Genomic DNA, 24,843 nt, shown 5'->3' on the forward strand with positions numbered 1-24,843 from the left:
TTCAATATGCATTCATTATACATTTATAGTGTTTTTATTGTTATTTGTGCGCATACCTGCAGGTGACAGAAGTATTTGATTGTTCCTTTCTGCGCTGCTACTTCTGCAGCTCTCCTCCAGCCAGAACTACAATTCCCACCAGGGCCGCCGCTCCCTATAAGCAGAGTACGCAGTCTGCATAGGGCACCAACTCCCAGGGGGGCACCATCCCAGCTGCTCAAAAATATCGTTTTTATATATTATAACATACCCCCCAACACTGTCCCGCCATTTTTTATAGCGCATCCCGCTGTCCCGGATAGTTCAATCAATGTCCCGCATTTCCGGGACATTCATTGAACTATCAAGCACAGCGACTGACTGACTGCCTGAGCGCTGACTGTACCCTACCGTCGGCTTCTTCTGCTGCTCTGCAACTTGTGCGGCGGTGACAGGCCCTTTTATAAGGTTGCGCCCTGTGGTACGTGTGATGTCATACGCATGGGGCGCAACCTTATAAAAGGGCCTGTGCCTGTGGCTGCCGCAAAAGGAGCAGAGCCGCAGAAGAAAGAGCGGCTGTGTATGGCGGGGGCTACTGTGTAAGGGGGGGGGCTACTGTCTATGGGGCAATTGGGGGCACTTACTATGGGGGCATTGTCTATTGGGGGCACTTACTATGGGGGCACTGTGTGTGGGGGGCACTGTGTGTGGGGGCACTGTGTGTGGGGCTCCTATAGTAGGTGTTTTTTTTATTCTTTTATTTTTACTTCCGTAATATTTGGGGGGGGGGGGGGGGCACAAAAGTAAATTTCTGCTTAGGGCACCCATTTGGCCAGCAGCGGCCCTGATTCCCACAATGCACTGCATGCACCCTTACGGCTCTGTTAATCAGCTGGCTTCTGCTGCACGGCTTCAGTAGTCAGAACAGAGAATATTAACAGTACGATGGACACTGCTTCAGTAGAAGTTACAGTGACTTTAAAACTAATATATCTAAATAATTTAATGTGTGCTAGACAGTTACTCAGAACTATATTTTCTTTCATGAATAAAAATGGGTGGATATTAAGTAACGGTATAAGTAGCATTTTGATGCATATAATATAACCAAAAATACGTAGCAAAATGTAGCTACATGCAGCAATGTTTTATGTTTTATACACACCAGTATCTCCTATTCCAGATGATAGAATCCTTTTGGTTTAACCCAATTCAAATTAACTGACTTTTGTTTATTTCTATTTACATAACCCCTTAACCAAACCTGAAATAAAACCGTCACCATTGTTTTGTGCCGATCATCAGTGCTCTACTTATTCATTTTATTCCATGAGCAGCTTTGGGGTTAAACCACTGGAATCATCTTCAAACATTTAGAACACTGAGAATACCCAGGTTTTTTTTTTATCCTTAGATCAGAGATAACCCAAAGGTTGATCAAAGCTTTACAACTACATGACATGTAGCGCTTTCATCTCTGCCACTGAGCACTGCCAATCAAAAGGCAGAACCAAAGCAGATCAGATTATGTTGAAGGCAAGAGGAGCCCATTATAGTTGTTTGTTGGAGCACGGTTTGGGGCCACTGTCACCCACTTGGGTTTCTGCTTGCAGCCATGGCAAGAAGGGAGTCAGTAATGCTGATTGAGAATGGTGATATCCTGGGCAGGAAGTAGTAAGGAGGCCGCCATTGTGGCAGGTCTAGAGAGAGGGAAAGAAATTGTGTTCGACAGAGAGTTAAGGTCCCCATACACACTGAGATCCGCTCGCTTGGCTCTGCACCCGGATCTGCACCCGATATCCTACGGGTGGGCAATATCGGGGAGTGTTTAGGTAGAAAAAAAAATAATTAGATTGTTTGGCCCTGGGGCCAAACAATCGGATTATGTGTGCGGCAATGGGGCAGTCAGTTCGGGGAGCTGATGTGGTCCCCAATCCGACTGGATTTTCTAACCTGGCCAATTGATATCTGGCCAATTTCAGGCCAGATATCGGTCGGCCAGGCCCCTTGGTTCTGCCCCTACACGGGCCGATAAGGTCCAAGGGACTGATATTGGCCCGTGTATGGGGAATTTTAAGGTGGCCATACATGTAGCAATTTCGATCTTTCATGCTACCATTGGTCGCAGGAAAGATCATTCCCGCCCTCCACTGATGTTCAGGGCTGAATGGTCAGATATGGAGGTAGAAACAATAGAAATTCTATCTCCTTCTGCCAATTCAGCCCTGAATGTAGATTTTGCTGCCCGAGCATAGTCTTTTGACCTGGCCAATCGATGAGTCGACTGATATCCGAACATATTATTGGTGCGTGTATGGTCGACTTTAGGCCTGAAGAAACTAGACTGGTACATTAGCCAGCGTGAAAGCATTGCTGATGTAAGCACAGGGGGTTATTTATCAATGTTTGGAATTTTTTTTTTTTACCGCTGCTTAATACAAAACTTGTATTTTCAACAAAAATTTTTAACAAAAAACTTGAATGTAAAACTTTGGTGTCTGAAAGCTCGTGAGGTCATGTAGAAACCAGGAGCTGTCCTAGGCAAAATGTAAACTATTTTTTTTAAATTAAAAGATTTTTCTAGTTTTTTTGACTTTGTCGATCCATTAAAAATGATGAGAAATTAAGAATTTGAGGTATGCAGGTTATGTCCACGGTTTTATTTGACCATGCTTTTTTTTTATTGTGATTTTTTTAATAAAAACGGTAACATTTGTGTTTTTGTAAAACGTGTAAGGTTATTCAAATTAGAAAGAAATTGGAAACATCACACACACGTATGACTTTTCATAAATAAGCCTGCCCGTGTTGCTGGTTAAGCAGCTGAGTCTTTCATACGTTACTGTTTAATTTGACAAGAATTCGGTAGAAGTACTCGGCAGTAATTGTGTTTTATGAGTGTGAAGGTTTAAATCTTTGTTTTCCGTTCTGTACAGTTAGGGGCCTATTTATTATGCTGTGTAAATAAGAAATAATAAATAGGCCCCTTAAATTCGCCATCGGTTAGTGCATCTTATAATATGACTTATATGACTTTACTCTGCTTACTGTATGTTTTGGGCTAGGCTTTCATATATTGTCTGTCCATAAAGACATCTTATGAATTCACTTTAATATTGATTTCTCCCAAAATGTGCCAACGTTCATTGGGCAAGTTTTGCTTTGAACCTATTAAGATGACATGTTCCCTTTCATTGTATTTCTCTTTGACAAGGGCATTGGTTAGAAGGCATCATATCCTGTGGAACAAAGTGCATTATAGCGGGAGTTTATACCATGACCTTCTTTTGCATGCAAATTGCTTATTCCGTGTTATGTGTCCATGTGAATTATTGATGTTTTCCAGAGCCGGGCACATGAACGAGAACCAGGCGGAGCTGCTGATGTGCCGAGCGCAAGCTGAAGTTTCCAGGGTGAAGCAGAAGATGGATAATGTGTTAAAACTGGAAAAGCGAAAACTGCACCAGAAACTCGGCTCCAAGAGAAAAAAGCTACTAGTACAGAAGGTAACCACGTGACTTACCCACAGCTCCCCATCCGCCGTATAATCTATATTAGTTCTGTACAGCTTCTTCATGCTGAGGCCATGTGTTTTGGTGATTAGTTGCCAACTAACACGAGAGAAATTTCTTCCATACCACCAACTCCCTTTTTGCGTTATTTATATACTTACTGCCAATAACGCAGCACCTTTTCAATCTAAATAGTCATTTATTACCAGAAAACTACCATATAAATGGCAAGTGACTATAGAAATAATGATTTTATTGAGTTTTCAATTTAAATCAAGTAAGCAGGGCATTGCAGTTCAACCAGGTCCTGTGCATGACACGTCAGGGGTTTATAAGAAAGTGTCCCTTTAAAGGAAGTTTCCCTTTAAACTTTTTATTCTCCTCGGACTGCAGTTTCCTTCTGTGGGTAGCAAATAGGGTAACTTGGAGTGTAGTTGGGGTAATTTGTGGCTTCATTCAAGTAGGAATAAGAAGGGAAATTTGTACAGGTATGGGACCTATTATTTAGAATGCTTAGGACCTGGGCTTTTCCAGATAAGGGGTAACTCCGTAATTTGGAATCGCCATAATACTGAAAAATCATTTCAATCTTAAAGGAATACTGTCATGGGAAAACATGTTTTTTTCCCAAAAACCCATCAGTTAATAGAGCTTCTCCTCCAGCAGAATCCTGCATTGTAATCTGTATTTCTAAAACTGCAAACAGATTTTTTTTTATAGTTAATTTGAAAAATTCACATGGGGCTAGCCATATTCTTCATTTCCCAGGGTGCCACAGCCATGTGACCTGTGTTCTGATAAACTTCAGTCTCACTTTACTGCTGCGCTGCAAGTTGTAGTGATATCCCCCCCCCCAGCAGCCGATCAGCAGAACAATGGGAAGGGAGCAAGATAGCAGCTCCCAGTAGGTATCAGAATAGCACTCAATAGTAAGAAATCCAAGTCCGGCTTGGGACTCCTCCAGTTACATGGGAGTAGGAGAAACAATAGGTTAGCTGAAAGCAGTTCTAATGTGTAGCGCTGGCTGAAAGCTCAGACTCAGGCACAATGCACTGAGATGGCGCCTACACACCAATATTACAGCTACAAATACATTTGTTGGTTAAAGAATAAGATTTTAAATGGTAGAGTGAATTATTTGTTATGTAAACAGGGTAATTTAGAAATAAAAAGTATATCGTAAAAATGATGACAGAATCCCTTTCAATAAACCCAGTAGGATTGTTTTGCCTCCAATAAAGATTATTACTGAGAAAAAGGGAATCATTTTTGGAAATTAGAATTATTTGCTTATAAAGCAGTCTAGGGGAAATGTCCTTTCCATAACTCTGGATAATGGGTTTCTGGATAACGTATCCCGTAACTGTATTTTTCTTGTGTTATTCTGTGATTTGCAGGGGGTTAGTTAGCCGGGACTGGGTGTTCTGCAGCAAAGCACTTTGTGTCAGGTCAGTTTGGGCAATGTTAATACTTAACAAGGAATTCACTTAATCATTCACATCATTTCCCAGCAGCTGAAGGAAAGTTAATATTTTTTTAAAGAACAAGAAAGTAAAATAATGAAGGTATTTGTAATATTAAAGAGACTGGCATTTAGAGTATGTTAATGTGTTTTAAAGGAGCAGGGACAACAAATACATGAAAATGGTTCATTTGAATTGGTTTTACTTATTCTCTGTCGATATAGCACTGATGTTTATCAAGCACTTTGCAGAGTTTATTATTTACATCAGTCGTGAAGCTTACAATCCAAAGCCCTCAGCACACTAACTGGGGTCCGTTTTATCAGAACTTGCCTGTATGTTGGAGCATGGAAGGGAACTGGAACATCCGAAGGAAAGCCACACAGGCCCAGTAGAACATACAAACAGTGCAAAGGCTGGAACTCAGGGCCCCAGAGCTGCTAGGAAGCAGTGATACCCACTGTGCCACCATTGTACCAATTCTTTTTGTCCTATGCTTGTTTGAAGCAGAGTTCTTGCTTGTAGTTTCCCATCAGTTCCTTTGCGGCAGGCAGGTTTTGTCCATTGCCTTACTCACCCTAGTCTGTACAATCAGGGGCATAAGAGTAAGCAGCATAACCACATGTTGGTGGAGACCCAGAGGTATACAGAGCTTTTTGGGGGTCCAAAGTTTCAAAGAATTGTAGCAAAATGGCAGCTCTGCTAGAGGTTGTATTGGTATAAGCAATTCCAACCCGTTACAAGTGGATCCATTGCTAATTTATACTCCATGTACTACAGGATCTTTCTAGGTTGCACACAGTGAAATGCCTTGTGGCAGCAGACACTAGGGGGCACATTTACTAACCCAGGAACGGGCCGAATGCGTCCGATTGCGTTTTTTTCGTAATGATCAGTATTTTGCGATTTTTTTGGAAATTATCGTGACTTTTTTGTTAGCAATACGATTTTTGCGAAAAAACGCAAGTTTTTCGTAGCTATTCCGAAAGTTGCGCAAAATCTGGTGATTTTTTCGTAGCGTTAAAACTTGCGCGAAAAGTCGCGATTTTTTCGTAGAGTTAAAACTTGCGCGAAACATCGCGCCTTTTAAGTTTTAACGCTACGAAAAAGGTGCGACTTTTCGCGCAAGTTTTAACGCTACGAAAAATCGCCAGATTTTGCGCAACTTTCGGAATGGCTACGAAAAACTCGCGTTTTTTCGCGCAAGTCGTAATGGCTACGAAAAACTCGCGTTTTTTCGCGCAAATTGTATTGGTAACGAAAAAGTCACAATAATTTCTGAAAAGTCTTAAGGCGCCGAAAAAATCGCAAAAAATACGAAAAAGTCGCAAAATGTTCGTTTTCCAATCGAAATTTTTCCAATTCGGATTCGAATTCGTGTCTTAGTAAATCAGCCACTAGGTCTGAAAATATAGGTAGTGGGCAGAAAAGGATCATGTGACGTTTGTCTGGTCAGACAAGGGGGTAGCTCTACTGGGGTGCTGGTAATTCAAATGTATTATATCAATATACATCTAATATATTAGAAACTAGAAAAAAAGAATTCACATAAAGTGCAAAATTGCTTAGAAGAGCGTACTGAGCAGTTTTACTTTTAATTTGTTTTGAGAGCTTGCATTTCCTTTAGGAATGTTGTTCATGCGGTGGGACACACAGGTTGGTTTTACCCCCCATAGACTCTTTCTCAAGATCGGTTGAACCTACATTTTATATTTTTACAATAGAGTAACATACTGTAAACCCTTTAGAATTAATAAAGAGCTATAGAAACAATATAATGGAAAGTGGTCTCTATGGAATGTGTCTGGTCAGTATGAATGGATCTCAAATGAGCAGTCTTTTAACATAATGAAATGCTAAGGAAGGGTGTCTCTTTAGGATACTCCAAATGGGCGTCAGTTTAGAATCCTCTTTGGCAGTACACTCTCAATTTCATTCTGGTCAAACAGCACCCTATGGAACGGTGGGGATCTAGCAATCATGATAGTAAATGCAGTAACCTAAATTTTCATTATTTCATTCATTAGTTGGCAAAAGTAAATGAGACAATAAGCAATATATAGTGGTTTTCTCTCAAAATGACCTTGTCATATATTCATTTGAGTGTTCATATTGTTCCCCATATAGTCTTTTACTTTAGAGAGACACTACCAGCTCGGAAATTGCACGTTGTACATAGAAATAACTTGGCATTCTATGGGATAATAGTGTTTTTTTTTAATCAATTAATTTAGCTGAAAGAACAAAAGAAAGAAATGGGCTTGATACAGGAAACGTTTGCCTGCGCTACAGACGTTCCGCACTATTTGGGCTGCTGGAAGAAGCTGTGCAGTGATCACTGTCAGCAGATGGAAGAACTATACGAAAAGCAGGACAGCGATGCTCTTGAGGAATTGAGAGGCCTGAGATGGAGCCTGACGGAGAAGGCGGTGGAAGATCTGGGACACATTCCGGACACTGTGATTATGCACGACATGCTAAAGCTTAATGTGCCCAGGCAGCATCTCCTGCAAGTGTTGGAGGAGCACAAACGGGAGATGGCACTTCTGGTCCAGCAGCTGGAGAAGGAAGAAAGTGACAAGGCTGCAGATGCAAGAACATCTCTGGAGGGGGCAAGGCGCAAGCTGGATGAGGAGTTCAAGCTCGGCTTAAAGGAACAAAAAAATCTGCGGCAGTGGGAACAGCAGTTGTACAGGTATGTGTGGCTCTCAGCCCTGGCGGTGCTTTAATAATAATCTAGTTTTACTCATATAAATGGTTTATTGTTGTGCTTTTTAACATAACAAAACTTAAAGGAATACCATTAGATACAACTTTCTTACCTTGCCCATTGACTGAAACATCCATGCATATTTTGTAGGAATGGGAATTTTAGTTACCTTGGCATCATGATTAAGGCTGAGTGGTCACCTGTAGCAGTAATGGCCAGAGAATGGGACATAGCAAGACAGGGATCTCCAGCTCCAGGCCCTTGGGTTGAACACGGATCAGTTTTTTTAAGGGATTTTTGGGCCTTTAGGACTGCGCTAGAGTGTCATAGGTTTCTATTGAAGACACCGTAATTTTAATATAATGTAGCCCCTTATTATCTATCAATATGTGGTCGACTGAGGAGAAACATGGACAGGGGGAGGAATTTTGAATTTTTGGTTAATAGCACTTGGTGCCCAGGTTGGTGCCCAGGTTCTAGGGCAATGGCACCAAATGGGGGTAGCTAGCATGTGTGTAATTGTGAGAGAGAGAAAGCGAGTGAGATATGCAGTGAATGCCTGTTTGTTCTCCTGGATATTTCTGAAAGCCCTCCTAGAAGGTCATTAAGGTGAGACTTGGCATAAATGCTTATATAGCCCTGCGGGCAAATAATAATGAAAGGTGTAAAATTTGCTACTAATGTAATCACCTATAGCAACCAATCAACAGAAAGCATTTACTGGTCACCTATGTAAAAAGCAAACATCTTTTGCTATGGATTACTACACCTGAGCAAACGTTTCAACTTATTACATATGGGCCAAGGAATTCTGGCTAATATAGCAGTGTTTTCATATCTCTTATCCTGTTATAAGAAAAACAAAATGTTGGGCCTGAAATGTTGGGTCTGATAACCACTGTTCAAGGGAACATCTGAACATTTGGAAGCCTAGTGTGTATATTGGCTAGGAGGCATGGTGCTGCCAGCTCTTTTACTTTCAGTTGCCAGTAGGACTAGTGTGTTCACAATCTACTAAAATGAAGGGGTGCAGGATGAGCTTGTAATTTGTTGAACCTACACTATTTTGTTATATTACCACACTGCATGAATTGTCTCTGTGCTGGACTTGCCCCAAATACCAGGGTAGAAGGTGCCAAATTAGCCACCAGCCCCTGTTGCAGTGGGCAAAACCATCCCACTTGTACAGGGAAAGCTTTTCTATGTATTATGTGAGCAATTATGGCCACAGCCAGATATTATTTATATGAATGGTAAGTAGTCAGTGTGCATGGAGCAACCATTGGTTTATATTTCAATTTCCTCAATGAGGCATAAATACCCATACGTTGTGTTAAATTACGTTCTCCATTATAACACATGTTGGGGATATATAACTTATAAATGACGTTAGGACTTTAAAACATCCCAGTACAGCTACATTCAGCCCATGGGCCTCCAGTTTGGTAGCCCTGAGTTAGAACATTACTGGTGGAAGTTGTGGCAGTTTTGTGATCTAGAGAATACAGTGGGGATATGGTGCTCTCAGACTTTCTAAAGGGATCACGTGCAAGTCATAAATAGTATTCTGATGTCAACTGTTGTCAGAGTGCATGAAGCCAATGCGGCTGAATGGAGGATAACTCTCCGGCACTGACAGACATGCACCGACGACTGCTGACAGCTGAGCTGTTAATGAACACCTGGAACTTTGATGGTGAGACTGAATCTTGTACAGGGTATAACGAGGCACAGCAATTATGTGCTAATTATGAGCACACTGTCCCATGTAATTAGTATTTACATGCACAATGACATGTATTACTTATGTGTGTTGTGGTGTGAAAGATAGATGGTGATACAGTGTATTATGCAGGAAAGTATTGCTTGTAAATAGGTATTCAACAGCACCAGACTGGATTCCAAAGTAATGAACCTCAGTGTATTAATGCTTATTGGCACACAGGGTGGCCTATTTACTTACAGCTGCAGAAATCATCAGTTATCCTGTCATGTAAAAGCCCTTCTCATAGACTGCATTCATAAGGAGAAATAAATACCTAGCCATACATACAGAAATGTTTTTGTTTGGCATGGCCAACTCCCGATGAATGAATGGTCCAATAATTGGAGGCCTGTTTAGTGACGGCCGCATCAATGTGCCAGAATATTAGCCAGCTATCCGTAAACACAGATCTAATACACAGGCCAAAGGCTGGTGAGACAAGTCCAACTGGGCAGCATTTTTAACTCTACTCTATGGCAATCTTTATTAAGGGTTAATTTTTCTCATTTTTTCTATGTAGCAATTGCTCTGTGCTGCTATAATATGTTTAGCTGGACGATACCTACTGCTTATTCCTGATTTTGTTTTGCACAGAAAGATCCTCCTGTTACCTCTCTCTATGTCAGAAGAAGATATACAGAAGGTCAGGCATGAGTTTCAGTGTGGCTTTTCAGAGATGGATCTGACGTTGGCTCTCCCTAAGATACAAGGACGAGCATTACTCCAGGCCTATCTGACTGAATGGAGGATCACAGAGTTGCTTAAAATAGACAAAGACATCCCTGAGTTTGAGACCCAGGTAGGTTCTGTCCCTGCTTTATATATTGTGTATCAGCTCATTCATATGTACTATATATATACTGGAATGTTCTTATTTTCTTAGTTGGAGAACAAGATGCTGGGTAAAGGCCTCAATTTTATTTGTGTAACAGACTTGCTGTGCTCCACTGACTGTTTTGTATAATTATATTAATAGCATCTGATTTATAAACCTGTGGGTATTAAAGGTACTTGGCGCGCTGCAGTGAATGAGCTGGAAAATTCTGCCCTTGGGCCACTGGTATATAGCCTATGGCTCAACAGCTTCACAGGCAGCTACTAAACTGCAGGTTGAAATTAAATGCTAAAGGCCATTTTTAACCTTCCTTCTTTTTGGAGAAAGTAGAACATTTTATGGCATAGTTTACTGTGCGGCTGCCAAAAATCATTTTGCCGTCACAGAATATGTTAATCTTTATAAGCATAAACAATATATATTTCCTTTCAACAGATTTAATAGTATGACATAAACCTATAGCCTGTCTATAGTAAAACAAATGATAATTGTGGCATTAGAGACCAAGCATAGATATGTTTCAGCCTAGATACAGCTGGGGAGTGACTTCAGCTTTTTGGAGAAAATAAGCTGATTATCAAATTGAGAAAAGAAGTAGAATGTCCTGAGAGGTGACTTTGACTATGGTTATAGCTGCCAGTTTCCTCAGTATATTTAATCAAGGAGCCGCAGTTACAGGATTTAAGGTCCCCATACACTTTAAGATCCGCTCGCTTGGCGATGTCGCCAAGCGAGCGGATCTTCACCCGATATCCCCACCTACGGGTGGGCGATATCGGGTAGCAAGTGGCTTTAAAAAAAAATAATCCGATCGTTTGTCCCTGGGGGATTACATTTGCGGCCATGGGGCAGTCGGTTCAGGGACCACATCAACGAGCCGATGCAGTCCCCGATCCGACTGGATTTTCTAACCTGGCCGATCGATATCTGGCCAATTTCAGGCCAGATATTGGTTGGCCAGGCCGCTCGTTTCTGCCCATACATGGGCCGATTAGCTGCCGATATCGGCAGCTTCTATTGGCCCGTGTATGGGGGCCTTTAAGGTCCCCATACACTATAAGATCCGCTTGCTTGGCGATGTCGCCAAACGAGCGGATCTTCACCCGATATCCCCACCTACGGGTGGGCGATATCGGGTAGCAAGTGGCTTTAAAAAAAATAATCCGATCGTTTGGCCCTGGGGCCAAATGATCGGATTACATTTGCGGCCATGGGGCAGTTGGTTCGGGTACCGCATCTGACTGGATTTTCTAACCTGGCCGATCGATATCTGGCCAATTTCAGGCCAGATATCGGTCGGCCAGGCTGCTCATTTCTGCCCATACACGGGCCGATTAGCTGCCGAATCAGCAGATTCTATCGGCCCGTGTATGGGGGCCTTAACTCTGTAGAAGTAAAGAAAGCTTAACAAACAGGTTTTTGTGGCTGACAAATGATATAGTCATTATGTGATGGAATATAAAAGTGAATTGATCAGTTCACATTCCCTGACTCCATGTTTTATTATTGGTTTATTCTGTGCAAAAACATACATTAAATATAAATAAACATGAGTTTTTAGTTAAAAGCTTATGATGAGGAAATTGACAAGCCACCATAGAGCCCCCATATTAGACATTATAATTTACTTTTATTTTATTTAGGCATGGAGTGCTCCCACAATCCTCATTTTACTGAGGGAATACACCCTTGACCGCTTATAGAGCTTATTTTAGTTTAATCTTCTATTTCTTATCCTTTCAGTAGAAGTTTTAACCAATCAACTGAAAGAAACGTGACATGATTCCAATATTTAAGACGGGACAATCTCAACCTGGCAATTATAGGCCTGTAAGCTTGACATTTTATAATGGGCAAGTTATATGAAGCTTGGTTAAGGAATCACATTCAAGGTTATGTTCTGGATAATGGCGTTATAAGTAACAAAAAAAAATCATCATGGCTTTATGAAGAACACAAAAATCCAACAAAGATCTGTACTGCGAGACAGTGTAGATTTTGCCAATTTTATCTCATTATAATTGTGCCTCGTATAATGGCACGATTTTCCACTCAGCTGGGTCACTGCACTCCTACCGCTGTACTCATAGATCCAATCAGCACTAACACTGAATACGAAGGGATGCGTGAATTGCACACTTCAGAAAGAAACGGCTCAGCAGATGCCATAATCGTACAGTCATTTTACGAGAAAATGTCTTGCATTCCAGGCAATTTCTCCAATGAGTTTAAAATGCATTATATTAACTAAAGTTGTTTTTTTTGCTCTCATGAAGCCCAATCTCTGGCAATTGCTTTTGGTTTTTTTTTCCAGTCAAATTCAAAGATGAAGAAACAGTCCCTGGACAAAACTGTGGAGCTCCGAAAGAAATCGGCTGAGGATAAGATTCTGATTTATGAAGCACAAATTACAGATGACAAGATTAAGCAGGTAACGAAAATGAGACATGACCACGTAGAGCCGCTTTAGACTTGTGCCGTTATGTGGATGTTTGCTTTCCATCTGCACTTGGAAATAAGAATCTGTGCATGAAAAGTGGCCGAGGTAATTATGTGCAGAAAAGTCTTCCCTACAGTGCCGGTCAGAGCGGCATTCTCATTGCTTAGTATTTATTATATCATATAATATATACTATAATATAGTATCAGCAGTGGGCTGTGAGCAGCTATAAACCATACAGTTGGGAGCTCTGGGTCTGGTTTGCATGGAGATGCAGAAAATATGAGGGGTCATGTTTCAAAAAATCCAGCACATACTGCAATGTTTTTTCTTACACTATGCACCCTATTTGTGGGTGGGCTCCCAAAGCCACAGGTCTTTGCACACCTTACTCATTTTGTATCCCTTAGTGCTCTTGCACTAGCATCCGACCCCTCAGTCCCCTCTGTTTTATAAGATTCATTCCAGTTTTACAAAAGATGAAATCCCACAAACATTGTGTTCAGCCCTTGGTTTCCCTTCATATGTTTATTCAAGGCTGTATTTAGGGTCTTGGCACTGGAACTCAGTCCACCAGTCCCGAAGGTAGGGATTCCCCCCCCCAACCCAGTGTCCATATATATCTGAAAGTATATATATATATATATTTCAATCCAAATGGTGTCCGCACTCCAAGGCTCAATATTCTGCGGGGTGCTAGCCAAAATTATGTATATATAGAAAATAATTATCTGTGGCCAGCACACCCTTCAATGTTTTATCAAAAATTTATTGAAAATATATTGTTAAAACCCACGTTTCAGTCCCCATTAGGACCATTCTCAAGGTTATCCTTGAGAAAGGTCCTAATGAGGACCGAAACGTCGGTTTTAACAATATATTTTCAATAAATTTTTGATAAAACATTGAAGGGTGTGCTGGCCACAGATGATTATTTTATATATATATATATATATATATATATATATATATATATATAATATAGCCCTGTGTGTGTTACAAAAAAGCAAATTTCCCAGCTTACAGAATTTTTGATGGAAAGTGTTAAAAGGGACACCAGTCATCTCTATACTCACCAAAAGGAACAGGGACATTTGAAGCAATTGTGAGCAGATGAGCCCTTTCAAAAATCAAATTTCCTTGCAGTCAGGACAATAGGAATCTGGGCAATTGCAAAGTTGAAGTGCTCACCTAGTTATGCTCTGAAACAGAAGTGCACGTTTCAGATAGCAAGGCACAAGCTTGACAGCAAAAATGGGATTATTGATTTGGGGAGGAAGGCAGAATTGTAGTTACTGAAGAGCAGGGATCCCCAACCTTTTATACCCGTGAGCCACATTTAAATGGAAAAAGTGTCGGGGAGCAACATAAGCATGATAAAGGTAACTGAGGGTGCCGATAAGAGCTATAATTGGCTACTTAATAGCCCCTTTGGGGACTGGCAGCCAACAGAAGGCTCTGGTTGGCATTATACTTGGTTTTTATGCAACCAAAACTTGCCTCCAAGCCAGTAATTCAAAAATAAGGAAAAGCACCTGCTTTTAGGACACTGGGAGCAATATCCAGAGAGGATGGGGAGCAACATGTTGTCAGGCGCAGCCACAGGTGGGTGGCTGGCAGGTAGGAGCTTATATGCCGTGTAATATGGGTACAGGGGGTACTTCACTTGTGGATAGCCAGGAAACAATTTATGTTGCTGAAACATGATTTATTAATGAAAATTGAGTAATAACAATATGGAAGTCCTTACAACAGGCCAGTGGTCAGAGGCAGGCAGAAGACGAAACAATCCGTAAAACAGGCAGAGGGTCAGGACTGGCAGCAAACAAGGAGGGTCCGGAATAACGGGCAGTGGTCAAAGGCAGGCTGAAGGCAGGGAGAGTCCAATAATCAGGCTGAGGTCAAAACCGGGAGATCAAACAGAGGTAAGGAACAGAAGTCGTAGAACAGGGTAAGGTAACGGAATCAGGCAGGTATGCAGGCAGGAGTCAGGCAGGAACAGGAACTGGAACAAGCAGGTAAGGTCACAGGAACGTAAAGGGCTTAATGATCAAGCAACCAGGGGCTGCTTGTGACAGGCTTATAAGGTCTGTTAATTGACCGATTGGAACCACCTGGGCTAATTAAGGGAGGAGAAGGAGAACATAAACACAGAAGCAAAGAAGAGGGGTTAACAGAATGTACAGGCTGGATGCCCAAAGTCTCCAGTGGCTCAGTGAGGTAATGCAGAACCTGCCTAACAGAGTCCAGAGTTCTGGTACAGGCAGGTCCTGACATTACCCCCCCCTTGAGGATCGACCTCCGGGCGATCCCAGGATCGGGTGGACATCTTTCAAACATCTTCTTTACAAAAATGTTTTCAGTCCAAAAGTCCAAAACTTTCAAGTCCAGAGAACCCAAAAACAGAAAACCTGCAAAAATAGAAAATACTGGCCCAAAACTACTTTGGAAAATCGCAGAAAAACATAAATTAAACCAAAAGAAAAAACTTCTTAGAAAAAGTCCCAAACAAGGTGAATGCCAGAATAGGTGGTTCATCAGAAACAGCGGCCAGAACAGGAGAGTAACCAAGTCCAGGAACCACAGCAAAGGAGACGCCAGGGACTGGAGCCAGAACATAGGAGTGCCTAGGGTCGGGAGCCAGAGCAACAAGTTGCCAGAGTTGGAAGCCCGAATAGAAGTGTCACCAGAGTCAGGAGCCAGAGTGGATGAAATGCCAGGGTCAGGAGCCAGAGTGGATGAGACGCCAGGGTCAGGAGCCACAGCGAAGTCGTCGCCAGGGTCAGGAGCCACAGCGGAGTCGTCGCCAGGGTCAGGAGCCACAGCGGAGTCGTCGCCAGGGTCAGGAGCCACAGCGGAGTCGTCGCCAGGGTCAGGAGCCACAGCGGAGTCGTCGCCAGGGTCAGGAGCCACAGCGGAGTCGTCGCCAGGGTCAGGAGCCACAGCGGAGTCGTCGCCAGGGTCAGGAGCCACAGCGGAGTCGTCGCCAGGGTCAGGAGCCACAGCGGAGTCGTCGCCAGGGTCAGGAGCCACAGCGGAGTCGTCGCCAGGGTCAGGAGCCACAGCGGAGTCGTCGCCAGGGTCAGGAGCCACAGCGGAGTCGTCGCCAGGGTCAGGAGCCACAGCGGAGTCGTCACCAGGCAAAACACCCATTACAGGTGGAAGAGAGATGCCCAGAGAAACAACAAGACCACCAAACACTGCAACAGAACTGGCAGAGTCTGGGACACCAGAACTACCAGATCCAGTAGCAGGGAAGGCAGGTCCTGAAGCAGTTTTGTCCTCAGATGCTGGTGGCAGAAGTATTGGCACCGAGGCAGGAGCAGGCACGACCGCTGGCACCGAGGCAGGAGCAGGCACAACCGCTGGCACCGAGGCAGGAGCAGGCACAACCGCTGGCACCGAGGCAGGAGCAGGCACAACCGCTGGCACCGAGGCAGGAGCGGAGGGTTGCAGTTCAGGCACAGGAGCGGAGGGTTGCAGTTCAGGCACAGGAGCGGAGGGTTGCAGTTCAGGCACAGGAGCGGAGGGTTGCAGTTCAGGCACAGGAGCGGAGGGTTGCAGTTCAGGCACAGGAGCGGAGGGTTGCAGTTCAGGCACAGGAGCTGAGGCAGGACAAGGCCGCTGTCTGGGTGCTGGCACAGAGGCTGGAGCAGGAGTCTGAAGCGCTGGCACAGAGGCTGGAGCAGGAGTCTGAAGCGCTGGCACAGAGGCTGGAGCAGGAGTCTGAAGCGCTGGCACAGAGGCTGGAGCAGGAGTCTGAAGCGCTGGCACAGAGGCTGGAGCAGGAGTCTGAAGCGCTGGCACAGAGGCTGGAGCAGGAGTCTGAAGCGCTGGCACAGAGGCTGGAGCAGGAGTCTGAAGCGCTGGCACAGAGGCTGGAGCAGGAGTCTGAAGCGCTGGCACAGAGGCTGGAGCAGGAGTCTGAAGCGCTGGCACAGAGGCTGGAGCAGGAGTCTGAAGCGCTGGCACAGAGGCTGGAGCAGGAGTCTGAAGCGCTGGCACAGAGGCTGGAGCAGGAGTCTGAAGCGCTGGCACAGAGGCTGGAGCAGGAGTCTGAAGCACTGGCACAGAGGCTGGAGCCAGCAGAGGTGCCTTGGTTATATTAGAAAAACAAACAAATTGAGGTTCAGGCCTGAGATCTTGAGGGGCTGATACAGCAGGAAAAGAAACAGACAGAGGAATAGGAGAGTTCTTGGAGATAGACCGGCCTTTAAACCTAGTGGTAAATGCCGTAGGTATTTCTTCCTCATCTGAGTCCAAATCTTCCCATTCTTTGTCGTCAAAAATATCTTGCCAATCTTCCTCATCAGGTGAATCTTCAGAAAACTCTTCTACCTCAGAAAACTCGCTGAAAGAAGTTGAAGCAGGTGTGCAGTCTTTGGGCCTGGGTGAGTACCTTGGAACCGGAGGAGTGAGTTGGAAAGTTTTGGGTAGTACAGCAGCAGAAGGATTTGAGGTGGAGGAAAATACATTTGAAACTGGCCATAGATCTCCTGTAAATGTTGCTTTTAAAAATGAAAGAAAAGAACAGGGATCTTCTAAAAAATGTGCTTCTTCGTCAATGCAGGTTTCAGCCCACTCTGCGGCCTCACCGCCCAAAAGGAATAGAATAATTAACTTGCTCTTCATATTATCAGGAGCTTCTTTGAAAAATGGCACTGTAGAAAACTTTTTACATAAATCAAGCAAATAATTGAATGAGTCTTTCTCCCCCTCATACCTCTTAATGGAGGAAAGCCATTCTGCAGAGAGTTGTAGTTCAGCATTACTTTGAACCGCAGAGTTGTTACCAGCAGGCTCCTCTTTATGTGGCTTGATCATTCTGTCAGGCGCAGCCACAGGTGGGTGGCTGGCAGGTAGGAGCTTATATGCCGTGTAATATGGGTACAGGGGGTACTTCACTTGTGGATAGCCAGGAAACAATTTATGTTGCTGAAACATGATTTATTAATGAAAATTGAGTAATAACAATATGGAAGTCCTTACAACAGGCCAGTGGTCAGAGGCAGGCAGAAGACGAAACAATCCGTAAAACAGGCAGAGGGTCAGGACTGGCAGCAAACAAGGAGGGTCCGGAATAACGGGCAGTGGTCAAAGGCAGGCTGAAGGCAGGGAGAGTCCAATAATCAGGCTGAGGTCAAAACCGGGAGATCAAACAGAGGTAAGGAACAGAAGTCGTAGAACAGGGTAAGGTAACGGAATCAGGCAGGTATGCGGGCAGGAGTCAGGCAGGAACAGGAACTGGAACAAGCAGGTAAGGTCACAGGAACGTAAAGGGCTTAATGATCAAGCAACCAGGGGCTGCTTGTGACAGGCTTATAAGGTCCGTTAATTGACCGATTGGAACCACCTGGGCTAATTAAGGGAGGAGAAGGAGAACATAAACACAGAAGCAAAGAAGAGGGGTTAACAGAATGTACAGGCTGGATGCCCAAAGTCTCCAGTGGCTCAGTGAGGTAATGCAGAACCTGCCTAACATAGAGTCCAGAGTTCTGGTACAGGCAGGTCCTGACACATGTTGCTCACGAGCCACTGGTTGGGGATCACTGCTGAAGAGGAAGAAGGAATGACACAAGTTGAAAAAAAGAGAGAATGACACATGGCAAGGCATGAGAGAATGACACATGGCAAGGGTATAAGGGACAGGGTGGGAGGGTGAACAAAAGGGGAGGGAACGGTGTAACAAAAAAATTAAAAGAGGGTGTGGCATACATTCCAATAGTTTAAATTATAAGAGGAGAAAAGATAGAGGATGATAATGAGTATATAGGGGCAGCGGCAGACTGTTCTGTTGGACCTGCAGATCTGCAGCCAAGTTGAATCAATGAAGCTGTAGCGAGTTCTAAATGCAGTAATATATGTATATGTGTGGCCCTAAATTGTTTTTTTTCTGCTTGTCTGTATCAACCATTCACATTATACCCCAGTACATTTAATTCTCTGGTAATGAGTCCTCTGCCATTGCCATTTGGTAATTGCATTTAAATTCTATTCTTTTTGGCATCATAGAAGAGGTGGGCCAACAGGAAGAGAAATGACTGTTCATCTGTATGTTGTTCTTATCCTTTACACGAGAAGCCTCTGTATCTTCTCTCCCATGTAGCGCTAAGTGAATAATAATTTTTGCAGCACCCTAGACACCCCTTTTCCCTCATACTGTGACACAGTAATATCCAGCACACCCAGACGGTGCTATTATGGCAATTACTGGTGAGAGATTGCTGCCCAGGAGCAGATACACAGACATACAGATATGCAGCTGATTAAGGACCCAGTGCATGTTCATACTCACTGTCACGCTCCTTGCCAATTTTCAGATGCATTTATGTTTTCAGGCTGTTATGTTGCTGCTCTGAACAAGAATTAGCTATTGCCTTGGCAGCAAAATGAAATAATAGTTCAGAAAATTAGGGGAGAATATAAACAAATAGCGGGCCTAGTGGCAGCTTTTTAAGCTCCTAAAATAAAATTAAATAGGCTGAATTTAGAAGCAGGCCTCAACTAAATTGAACATTTATATTAGGGTTGCCGCCCAGCCGGTATTTGACTGACCTTGCCAGCAAAGCAAGCTAGGGCTGGTACTGGTATTACAGATTCACTAATTTACCGGTAATATACCTGCAGGTATATTTGTAAGGCTGGCAACCCTTCCTATAAATCACTCTTTTCCCTGACTCTCTCCATGGACTCATTGTGTTATAGGAAATATACAAATTCAGGTATGGGACCTGATATCTAGAATGCTCGGGACCTGGGGTTTTCTGGATAAAGGGTCTTTTTTATAATTTGGATTATTGCATACCTTAAGCCTACTAAAAAATCACTTAAAAATTAAATAAACCCAATAGGATTGTTCTGCCTCCAATAAGGGGTAATTATATCTTAGTTGGGATCAAGTACAGGTACTGTTTTATTATTACAGAGAAAAGGGAATCATTTAACCATTAAATAAACCCAATAGGGCTGTTCTGCCCCAATAAGGGGTAATTATATCTTAGTTGGGATCAAGTACAGGTACTGTTTTATTATTACAGAGAAAAGGGAATAATTTAAACATTAAATAAACCCAATAGGGCTGTTCTGCCCCCAATAAGGGGTAATTATATCTTAGTTGGGATCAAGTACAGGTACTGTTTTATTATTACAGAGAAAAGGGAATCATTTAACCATTAAATAAACCCAATAGGGCTGTTCTGCCCCCCAATAAGGGGTAATTATATCTTAGTTGGGATCAAGTACAGGTACTGTTTTATTATTACAGAGAAAAGGGAATCATTTAACCATGAAATAAACCCAATAGGGCTGTTCTGCCCCAATAAGGGGTAATTATATCTTAGTTGGGATCAAGTACAGGTACTGTTTTATTATTACAGAGAAAAGGGAATCATTTAACCATTAAATAAACCCAATAGGGCTGTTCTGCCCCAATAAGGGGTAATTATATCTTAGTTGGGATCAAGCACAGGTACTGTTTTATTATTACAGAGAAAAGGGAATCATTTAACCATTAAATAAACCCAATAGGGCTGTTCTGCCCCCCAATAAGGGGTAATTATATCTTAGTTGGGATCAAGTACAGGTACTGTTTTATTATTACAGAGAAAAGGGAATCATTTAACCATTAAATAAACCCAATAGGACTGTTCTGCCCCAATAAGGGGTAATTATATCTTAGTTGGGATCAAGTACAGGTACTGTTTTATTATTACAGAGAAAAGGGAATCATTTAACCATGAAATAAACCCAATAGGGCTGTTCTGCCCCAATAAGGGGTAATTATATCTTAGTTGGGATCAAGTACAGGTACTGTTTTATTATTACAGAGAAAAGGGAATCATTTTTAAAAATTAGAACTATTTGCTTATAATGGAGTCTATGGGAGATGACCTTTCTATATTTTGGAACTGGGTAACGGGTTTCCGGATAATGGATCCCATACCTGTACTTTGATTGACAGGTCAGGATTTGAAAATGAAAAGGCGCAATACTGGAAACATATCTATCCAAACAAAGACACAGCTGCAACAGGAAAATAATCCTACTATTATTATTTCGTTTATGTGGATTAGGTTCGTGGGGAGCTGCTGCTTCAGAGAGTGCACCAACTGAAAGCCAGAGAGTACAAACTTGGAGAATCATTGGCAGCGTTACAGTTTCAGCTCGTTAATCAGAGATCAAAGGCTCTGGAGGTTCACGCTGCGCTCCTGCGCCTGCAGTCCTTACTGCTGGAAGAGATGGGCCGCATTCACCCCGCCAGTAATGCCGAGTATAAAAAGGCCTTGGAGGTGCAAATTCAAGTGAGTTCAAAATGAATTAAAGTAAACCTTTCAAATAAGTTGATTAATCATTAATTCTACATCAGCTTATTTTAAAGTTTTGCTTATCCTTTAAATTGTTTACGGTTAGAAGAGTTGGCACGATCGTTGCTTTCACTTCCTGACATTATTATTAACGTGTGTGTATTGATGGCGCTATATAAATAATAATAATAATAATAATAATAATTTATACAGCATTAACATATTCTGCAGCTTTGTACAATAAATGGCTGTATACATTAAGCCTACAGATTGCATACAAAAAGCAACTAATGTCCTATACAAGAGGTAGAGAGGGCCCTGCCCCAAAGAGCTCACAATCCAAATGTGAACAATTTCTGTTTTCTTTCCATATAAAACAGATAAAACTGATTTCAGCTTTATGACAGGGATTGTAGATTATCAGGGGTTACAGAGACCCAAGACGCAAGTTCAGGAGAAAGTGTACCCCCTGAACCCCTATCCAACATACTGCTGTGCTGCTTTATGGTAGGGCTTGTAGCTATGTGCTCAGGATCAGAGCAATGGTGTCATGGGACACAGCGTAGCGGCCTTTGGCTTTGTTTGAAGAGCACTGACATTTACTGTTTAGAGAGTTATGGATGTGGAAAAGCCAAGAAAACTTGCCTGAGGCAGAGCATACAGTACCAAACACACAGAAACACCACTTTTATTTGACAGGAAGAATAAAGCTTTGTATAAAATAGTCCATGGCAAAATAATAAGCGTGTGTCTTTAACTCTTTGTCATGTTGCATGTTTCCCTGTAATTATACCTACATCCATTTACCTTATAGAAAGTGATTAGAAACCCCCCCACAAAGCTTGCTTATAAAACAGCAGACTTTCTGTAGCCATATTTTGTGGCTATAGCAACAACTAAAGGACAATACTTACCCATTTAAGATAATCTTGACTTCCCCAAGTAATTATCCCCCATTTTTAACAAACTGGGAAAAAAAATAGAGAAAAGAATAATCTTAGCCCCTTAATATCTATTAATAGAGCAACTGACTGAGAAATATCATTGAGCTAATAAAGACCAGTTCTCTGCAATGTAATTTAGTTGTTGTATTCACTACAGGCAAGGAAACCTGTAGCAAATGATCAGTATCTATTCAAGGGGAACTCCGGCTTCTGAACCAAAATTTGTTAAAGAGCGACACACAACACAGAAACCCCTAAAATACCTATCACTGTAATCTGTTCCTTCAAAAGTATGAATAAATACAATTTTTATATGCTGAAATCCCGCTGCAAAAGAGTTCTTCTCTTTTTGCATCATTCAGAGCATGCAGGAACTACATAACCCACAATGCATTGCACTGTGATGTTCCTTTCCTTATAGACGCCGTGTGTGCAGGGAATTGTGGGATTTGGAGGATGCAGGCTGAGGACAGGCAACTGCTTGAAATTAAGTTTACTTTTCAAAAAGCTTAAGTTGTGTTTTGGTGGAGTTCCCCTGTAATAATGTTATACCTGCCAAAACCCCTAAAAAACAATTTTAGGAAGATGGATGACGCTACACATCAGCATTCTTTCCTTAGCTTTGTACAGGTATGGGGTCTCTTATCCAGAAACTTGTTATTTAGAAAGTTCCAAATTATGGGAATGCCATTACCCATAGACTGGGTGATGATTTCCTTTTTCTCTGCAGTATTAAACAGTACTTTGTACTTGATCCCAACTAAGATATAATTACCCCTTATTGGAGGCAGAACAGTCCTATTGGGTTTATTTAATGGTTAAATGATTCCCTTTTCTCTGTAATAATAAAACAGTACCTGTACTTGATCCCAACTAAGATATAATTACCCCTTATTGGGGGCAGAACAGCCCTATTGGGTTTATTTAATGGTTAAATGATTCCCTTTTCTCTGTAATAATAAAACAGTACCTGTACTTGATCCCAACTAAGATATAATTACCCCTTATTGGGGGCAGAACAGCCCTATTGGGTTTATTTAATGGTTAAATGATTCCCTTTTCTCTGTAATAATAAAACAGTACCTGTACTTGATCCCAACTAAGATATAATTAATCTTTATTGGAGGCAAAACAATCCTATTTAATGTTTAAATAATTTTTGGTAGACTTGAGGTATGGAGATCCAAACTACAGAAAGATCCCTTGTCCAGAAAACCCCAGGTCTTGAATATTCTGGAAAACAGGTCCCTACCTGCACTACCCTATATCTGTACTGCTGTACAGAAATACATCATGGCACTGTATGGTGACTTAAGTGTTGCACCTAGTAGATGAAGTGACCAACTAGGGGTAGGCAGACAGAAGAGGTACGTGCCTAGAGCCCCCTAAGTTGCACCTACCCCGAGTTTCAGCCCTGGGTGACTTATGCACAGATATAGGGGATAGCTGCCTCTGTAATCTGTCAGTGAGAAGCAAGATGTCCCAATCAAAAATAAAAATCCTCTGTACATGTAGCGATGATCCAGATCTTGAAGCAGTAGCAACTTTTTCATGTAGTGGCTCAGAGGGACATTGCTTTCATCTAAGCCTTGACAGGAACCGCTTCTCTGACAGCCAACAAAACCCAGAGGCTGGTGCTTTGAATTCAAATATCCACCTTTAGCTCCATTACAAATCCTTCTCAGGCATCATGAAGGCTATAATATAGTCCAGAGAATGGGTGAAGCCTGTCAGGGTCTTCCCCTTTCTTTTATATGTACAAATGCTCAAGCCATTGATGGATTTTTAATGGAGCAATGAAAGATGGACGTTTTAATTCACCTTCCAGACAGAGAATCCGGTGGATGTTGACTCACGTGAGAAACAAGGTTTCCCATTTACTGTTTGCCAAGAGATAAGGAAAATTACTTCTGATTCATTGCAGTAGGGTATCACTGGAAATAAGCAACACAAATTGATATTACAATATATTGTACATCTTGAGCTGCTAGCGTCAATGATACAGAAGTAGCTGAAAAATGCATTCAAATTAGCTTGTGGGGTTCATGAGGGTTCCTTGTTTGGTTATTTTATTGTACTCCTGAATACTTCCTATATATTTTCTTTCTGCAAAAAAATCAGCAGTTCTGTCTTGCTTTATGGCAGGGAATAGATTCAGGATCAGAAGACAAAAACTGCCATTTCTATCTTTGCTTTGTATGTATATATTTTTATTTATGTAGCACTACTTATATATGCAGCGCTGTACAGCAAAACAGTAAATGAATACAACAAACAGGGGTCATTACAATACTAAATACAAAGAACAGTTACATTAAAGAGCTAAATGCTAAAGAGAGAGGAGGAAGGAGACCCCTGCCCTGTACATTTGGAGACAAATACTACACATAACATGTGCATTGTGCTTCCATTTGTGTTTATTTAACATCTGTTCATGATTTTAACTTCATTATATACTATGTTAGGAGCTAATAACCAATACACAGATGCAAATAATGCATTGAATGGGAAGCCTGCAAGCTGGTAAATTGCACATTTGTGCTGTAGGAGTTTAATAGCCTTGCCCCTTGGAATTGTTTTCCTGTTAATGCACAATTGTGTCTGTTTCCATGTTTATTCCGATCTCTCTGGGTCATTTCTCCTGTAGATTGTATGTTCAGTGAGGCATTGTTTCTATCACCTGAAAACATGGGGCAGGTTCTATGTTTATTACAAGCTGTGCGACCCCGTCCCTTTTTGATATGAAGCCTGAAATCTATATGGTTCCGATTCTCTCTCTCGTGCGCTTTGTGCTTGGTTTTCTTTAGCGCTTCCATGTCCTATGTGAATTAGGATTCAGACTCTGTTCAGTATTTGTCCAAATATTTTACAAAGGATCTTTCACAAAGAAAG

General features: G+C 42.2%; 1 protein-coding gene across 1 annotated transcript in view; it reads left to right on the top strand.

The window, feature by feature from the left end:
* Positions 1-24,843, top strand: part of evc2 (Ellis van Creveld syndrome 2) — an 80,612-nt gene that overhangs the window by 36,263 nt on the left and 19,506 nt on the right. The window contains exons 13-17 of the mRNA XM_031895335.1: positions 3,326-3,485; positions 7,189-7,649; positions 10,024-10,228; positions 12,579-12,695; positions 20,777-21,004. Coding sequence (XP_031751195.1) covers positions 3,326-3,485; positions 7,189-7,649; positions 10,024-10,228; positions 12,579-12,695; positions 20,777-21,004 — 1,171 coding nt within the window. The remainder of the gene's footprint in view (positions 1-3,325; positions 3,486-7,188; positions 7,650-10,023; positions 10,229-12,578; positions 12,696-20,776; positions 21,005-24,843) is intronic.

This window comes from Xenopus tropicalis, chromosome 1 (assembly GCF_000004195.4).
Source record: "Xenopus tropicalis strain Nigerian chromosome 1, UCB_Xtro_10.0, whole genome shotgun sequence".
Lineage (NCBI taxonomy): Eukaryota > Metazoa > Chordata > Amphibia > Anura > Pipidae > Xenopus > Xenopus tropicalis.